Source organism: Arachis duranensis, chromosome 2 (genome assembly GCF_000817695.3).
Source record: "Arachis duranensis cultivar V14167 chromosome 2, aradu.V14167.gnm2.J7QH, whole genome shotgun sequence".
Lineage (NCBI taxonomy): Eukaryota > Viridiplantae > Streptophyta > Magnoliopsida > Fabales > Fabaceae > Arachis > Arachis duranensis.
In genome coordinates this window covers 34888902-34895705 of record NC_029773.3, presented here as the reverse complement: position 1 = coordinate 34895705, position 6804 = coordinate 34888902, and the positions used below count along the sequence as shown (strand labels likewise).

At 37.8% G+C, this 6804-nt stretch overlaps 1 protein-coding gene across 1 annotated transcript; it reads left to right on the top strand.

Annotated features, from left to right (window-relative positions):
• The first annotated feature begins 228 nt into the window (after positions 1-228).
• LOC107474092 (DNA repair protein RAD5B) lies at positions 229-6563 on the top strand. The gene is made up of 18 exons (XM_016093676.3): positions 229-1116; positions 1536-1669; positions 1795-1930; positions 2022-2072; positions 2209-2373; positions 2456-2607; positions 2689-2767; positions 2877-3056; positions 3161-3304; positions 3392-3544; positions 3705-3772; positions 3904-4026; positions 4107-4206; positions 4444-4556; positions 4661-5312; positions 5425-5496; positions 5592-5690; positions 6205-6563. Exons 1-18 carry the CDS (start codon positions 331-333, stop codon positions 6325-6327), a joined length of 3330 nt encoding a protein of 1109 aa, XP_015949162.1. The 5' UTR covers positions 229-330; the 3' UTR covers positions 6328-6563.
• The last annotated feature ends 241 nt before the right edge of the window (positions 6564-6804 follow it).

The following is a 6804-nucleotide window of genomic DNA, read 5'->3' as shown; positions in this document are numbered from 1 at the left end:
AAAAAAAACACAAAACTGCGCCGGAAGGTAGGGAATGGTAAATTGGATTTGCGCCTTTGCGGTAAAATTTTCCAAGGCAACCAAGGAAAAGAAGAATTAAAAACAGCGCCAAAAGGTTAAACGGATTTGGCGCCACGTTCACTCTCTTAAATCCCGCCCACTTCATATTCTATTCTTCCTTTATAAACCTCAAACGCGAAACGCCTTTCTACACTCTCATTTCCACTCTCTACTCTCATGGTCTTCGTAAGTCATAACCTATCCGCTTTGTTCTTTTAAACTTCTCCATTTTCATTTTTTTCCTTTTAAGGCTCTTATACAATTTAACCTATGGAGGAACATTCAGTAACTGAAGGAAAAGAAGGAGGAGGAGCCTTCCAGAAGGTTCTAACCCCTTCCAAAAGCGACGACGTCGCATTCTTCAACGGCAAGCCTGTCATTGTCGCCCAGCCCCTCACAGTGGTCCGCGCCCTCACTAGCACCCGTGTCCTTGCCCCTCACAACCCTGCCGACTCGCCGAATCAACCCAGAGGAAACGAAACAACCACCGGAAACAACGCAAATGAGGAAAAGCCGCAAGAACAGGAAGCAGATTCGAAACACGTTTCTTCTGAAATACAAGAAGAAACGCGTTTCGAGGACGACGGAGATTCTCCTTCGGAGGTGGTGATGGAAACGCAGATTGAGCAACAAGAGCCCGAAGGCGAAGGTAAACGCTCTATGATGTCGTTTGAGGAGTTTCTAAAGGCTACGAACACGAAAGTTGCGTCGGAAGAGGAGGCTCTGAAACCAGTTGCTGAGAGCGTTGTTGTTCGCGTCAAGGAGGAACCGGTAGTCGCCGACGATGGCGACGTAGCGATTCTGAGTTTGAATCAAGCGCGTAATGCTGAAGTGAAGAAGAAGGATGAAGAGAGGATTCCAGGACTCGAGGACGGTGAGTTCGATGTGCCGCAAGGGTGGTTGCTTATGGGAAGAAAGGTGGAGATTGCTCTTTCGATGGCGAAGGGAGTGCGGCGATTGGTAGATAATGAGATCGTTCACTTCGATTTCCCTCGAGCTAATTCGTCTCGCAAGTCTCAATCCCTCGTTCGCATCTCAACTAAGCTTTCCGGATTGGTAAAATTTGATATTAATTGTTTGATTAGATAAATCCATCTTCATCTGATGTTTGTAGTTTTAAAATTCATTTTTTATTAGTTAATTTGGCCTTTTAAATGAAGAATTAATACCGGTTTTCTAGTGGAATAATTTAGGGTTTTTTATCCGATTTTTATTAGAACTAAACCCATCTAGACTTGTGTAAATGTGTTGATATTGCAATGTGGCGTATGTAGCAAAATTGATATAATTGAAATTTATGATTTCGTAATTTTATTTATAACTTGGCTTAAAACAAGTCGTTAATTGACATGACAATTGTTGGGCAAGTTTTGGTGCATTTTAGCTTTGTTTTTTATGAGAGCTGTTTATGGTGTGTAATTATTTGGAAGCTGACGGTGTTGCGTTTGTTGTGTGGTTGGAATTCTATTCTGCAGGTTGGGAGGCTTCCAATGGAGTGGGCGAACACTGTAGTTCCTCTTGTGCAATCTGGGTTTGTTCAGGTTCGAGGGCGATGCATAGGTGTACCGCATAGCCTCAAAATGATGCAAGAAATCATGCTGTTAGTGAGGTATGTGAAAAAATCTTGATTGTTCAGATAATCCCTTATTTATTTCCTTTTGATTATCTTTAACTTGATACTGTATTCTGTAGACGAAGCTAGATAGTTAATTTACCCCCTGTTTTTGTTTGCAGCTTTTATATTCACCAATCTGTATTCACAGAATGTGTTGAAAACTCTTGGAGCATAGAAGCTTGTCGTAACCGTAGCTCTACCATCAAGCCACTTCCTCAACTGTTCAAAATGCTAGAGATTAAACCATATCAGAAGGTAATAGATTATAGACCTATATATTTCGTTCGTTTTGGTGGTTTCTCTATTTTGCATTTATAACGAGGGTATTTCCCCCAACCTCTCCCAGGCCTATTTCACCCCTGATGATGTTTCCAAAAAGCGGCCTCGAAATACCGAGGTATTTGCTAGATGCTACACAATCTGTTCCTTCCTTTTTAACTATTTCTACTTTTCATAATAATTGTTAAGAAAATTATTTAAATGCATTTGAAATGAATGCTTCCCCGGAAGTCTAATTCTGTTGATGCTGCCAGGTTGACCCAGGTGAAGCTGTAGCCTTACATATGATCAAGCAAAGAAAGTTGGCTGAATCAGGAAAGGGTATCCAGCAGATTCCGGAGCAGAATGAGAATGAACAATCTCTTTCAGAGTCGGCTTTGAATAAGCTCATTGGAGCTTCAGAAATCTATGACCTGGAGGTAAAAAGCTCTTCAGCTTTTAAATTTTCAGTTACTTATATTTCACATCTTATCAACGTGTTTCTAATTCTTGTACCTATAGGAGAAGGATTCGCCACGAACACTGAAGTGTGTTCTAAAGCATTACCAGAAACAAGCTCTCTATTGGATGTCAGAGATAGAAAATGGGAATAGGGCCGATAGTGCTGAGAGTAATCTTAATCCTTGCTGGTCTGCCTACAAAATATGTGAGGGGTACGTACTCTAATAATAATCTAAATGAAATCCTTTTGATGAATATCAGTGGGGAACTCATCCTGACATTATCTTTAACAGAAGAATGATTTATGTGAATATCTTCACTGGAGAAGCAACAACCACAATTCCAAGAGCTACACAGATGGCAAGAGGAGGGGTGAGTTTGTTTCAAGACTATCAGCCTTATCAGATTTCTACATATTATATACAGTTTGAGGAGTGTGTTAATTATGAAATAATGTTATAAACACTCTTTGTTTATATAGATTCTAGCAGATTCAATGGGACTTGGAAAGACGGTCATGACAATTGCTCTGATTCTCACTAACACAGGCAGGGTTAACTCAGAAAATGATAGTCTTGTCACTGGTAGGAGGAGAAGCATATATAGGCCTAATGGTGGCACTCTTATTATTTGTCCGGTGGCATTATTAGGTCAATGGAAGGTGAGTATCCTTGTTTTCAGCATCAAGAGAAAAATCACCACCACTGATTTTCAGCATCATCTTATAATTTACAAAAGTAGCTCTTAAGCTTTCAATATATACAGGATGAGCTTGAAACACATTCAAAAGAAGACAGTCTCTCCATATTTGTTCATTATGGTGGGGGTAGAACCACTGATCCTGAGTTGCTTGCAAGGCATGATGTTGTCTTAACAACATATAATGTCCTGTCAGGAGCATATAAAAATGTGAGGATATTTTCCTTTATACTTGCATTTCTTTAAAATGCACAGTAAGCTTTCTCATATTGTGTACTCCGTGACTGTTGAAACCAGGATGGAGAGAATAGTATCTACCACGGGGTCCAGTGGTACAGGGTTGTGCTAGATGAAGCTCATACTATTAAAGCCCATAAAAGCCAGGGTGCTATGGCTGCATTTGCTTTGACCTCACACTGCCGCTGGTGTCTAACTGGAACCCCTCTTCAGGTTTGTCTTTCTGATTATCTGTTGAACATTATGTTTCCATTTACATTTTAGTTCAAGTTGAGATATTCTTCCATGTGGAAATAAACTTTGTCTTTCTTTGAAATGTGAAACGACTCACCATCAGGCACATTGCTTATGCTTTTGTTTTTATCTATTTCAGAATAGCTTGGAAGACCTATTCAGCCTGTTGTGCTTCTTGCGTGTTGAACCTTGGTGCAACTGGGCATGGTATGTAAAGAACATATGGCTACTAGTTGATATAAGTTGATAATGTTTGTTCTAGGTAGAGGCCTTTTATTGAGGAAACTGTACTGGTTTTTAATGGTTCATTTGTTGTTTCATAATTTGCATCTGTGTAGGTGGAATAAATTGATTCAAAGGCCTTACGAGAACAATGACCCAACAGCCTTGAAATTGTTTAAGGCCATTTTAAGGACAATGATGTTAAGAAGAACTAAGGAAACTAAGGATAAGCACGGGAGGTACTCATTTCCCTTAAATTCTCTCTTTTGCCATCTAAAATCATTTTTATCATGATACTTATATTGCAATATTTTTCCAGGCCCATTCTTCTCCTGCCACCAGTTGATACTCATTTTGTTGAGTGTGAACAGTCAGAATCTGAACGTGATTTCTATGAAGCCCTCTTCACTAGATCTAAGGTAAGTTTTGTGCAATATCTCTTGATGGTGATTGAGATTATCTTTTAATATTTTTTGGTGATTGAGATTATCTTTTAATATTTTTTACATTCTTTTTAATAAATTGGTAATTGTTCACTGTTTTATAATTTATGCCTGAAATTGATCCTCTGCTTAAGCAGTTTGGATATTTGTTAAGTATATTCTTGTCTGGGATCTGTGTCATGAGTCTTAAAACATTTTTATGCAATCAAACAGGTTCAATTTGATCATTATGTTGCACAAGGAAAGGTTTTACACAACTATGCAAATATCCTTGACCTGCTATTGCAATTGAGACGGTGTTGTAACCATCCATTTTTGGTTATGTGGTGAGTGAGGCAATCATTAAATTTCTCCCTACCTTTTTTGTCTTCCCAATCTCCATTCCTCTCATATACTGTCTATTTAATGATGAATTGCCTTGTTTATGCAGCGGTAACTCAGAGAAATATGCCGACTTGAGCAGACTTGCAAGAAAATTCTTGCAATCAAGTGCTGAGTCACTTAACATGTGCAGTAGTCAAAATGATCCACAGAAACAAGCAGAGTTGAATAGACTTGCTAGTAAATTCCTTATCGATACTGATTCTACTTCGAGCTCCATGCAATCTCGTGCATACATTGAGGAGGTCTTGGAGCTTATTCAAAAGGGTGAAGTCTTGGAATGCCCTATATGCATGGAGGCACCAGATGATCCTGTGTTTACCCCTTGTGCACATAGGTTCTGTAGAGAATGCCTATTCAGTCACTGGGGGACATCTGAGGGTGGTAAATGTGCAATTTGTCGTCAGCAACTCAGGAAAAGTGATCTCATTATTTGTCCATCTGAAAGCACGTTCAAGGTTGATATTGCAAACAATATGACAGAGTCTTCAAAGATTTCAAAGCTCTTGGATTACTTGCAAAACATTCAGACATCATCCCCTGGCGAAAAAAGTATTGTGTTCAGTCAATGGACATCGTTCTTTGATCTGTTGGAGAATCCACTGAGAAGGAAAGGAATTGATTTTCTGAGATACGATGGCAAATTGACCCAGAAACAGAGGGAGAATGTTCTGAGTGAATTCAATACAAAAGAGATAAGGGTAACTGAAATCTCTATTTGAAACAACATTTACAATGATAAAATATTACTCCTGAAGGCCTGAATATCAACACTCGTTTTTACGTATTCCTTTTGTTGTTTTTTGTTTTCAGGTCTTGTTGATGTCATTAAAAGCTGGTGGGGTTGGCTTAAACTTAACTGCAGCCTCAAATGTTTTTATTATGGTATATAGCCTAAACCGGCTCCCCTTTCTTCCCCCTCTACTCAATATATGTAACATGTATCTTCAGTGTGTTAACTCTTTCTAATGTTTACATAGGATCCATGGTGGAATCCAGCAGTTGAGGAACAAGCAATAATGAGAATTCATCGCATTGGACAGAAGCGAAGGGTTGTTGTTAGAAGATTCATTGTCAAGGTTAGCTATTGCATTTTCTCACCTACCTTAGAACTTAGACGTTAGCAAATACTACATTTTATCTTAAACTGCTTAAAAACCCAGAATCCAATTTGTCACGAGTCACATGTTCTGATTTTGGCTTTGGACTTTTAATCTTCAAAATTGCTACTCAATAGTATATATACCCTAAACAGTATTGCACCTTTTTTTTTATTTTTAATTAGGGTGACCCCTTTGACACTGCTAAACATTTATAGCTACTTAAACTCAAACTTTATGCAAGAATAACTATTTTTGTTTTTGATTTCTTTCCCTGAATTTTTGGTTTAGCATTGGTATCTTAATTGACAAAAAGACACCTTCACATTTTTCACGTTTTTTTTTCCAAGTAATTTCGTCCAATTCTTATGTCATGTCAGATTGTGTCTTGAACTTTTTCTGCACCAGGATTCAATTTGCACATTCTTTTGTAGTTTATTCCCTCCTCCCGGAGCGTTTTGGTTGATTTATGGATTCTGGTTATTGTGAACAGGGCACAGTGGAAGACCGCTTGCAACAAGTGCAGGCCAGAAAAGAGAGAATGATAGCGGGTGCCCTTACTGATGATGATGTTCGGACTGCTAGGATTCAAGATCTCAAAATGCTATTCACATGAGAATTTATTATTTTGGGGTAGATGACTCGAGTCAATATTGTCTATTATCTATTTTATATTCCGGGGTACTATTATAATTCAGTGCTTCACATCTTCAAATGAAGCACATTTTTTGTATAGCTGAGTAGGGTCGTATAAACATTATTGGAGCTTCTTTCTCATATGTTAGTCTGAATTGGATGACCTAAAGAAAATAGTCTGTACTCGAAAAAGAAAAAGCAAGCTGTTTCCCAAATCTTGAGGTATTATTAGCATTTAGCAGTCTGTTTGGTGCTTTTCTCTTTCGTCAAAGGAGTGGGATATTTTCTCAAAATTAACTTTTATAAAGTAAAAAAAGGAAATAAATAAAATATTATAAATTTTAAATGTCAAATTCTAAATCTGAATTATTAAGTATAAAATAAATAGAAAATTAAAATTTATTTAATTAATAAAAAATACAATACTAATCTTCAAAAATGAATTTGTTAAATTCAA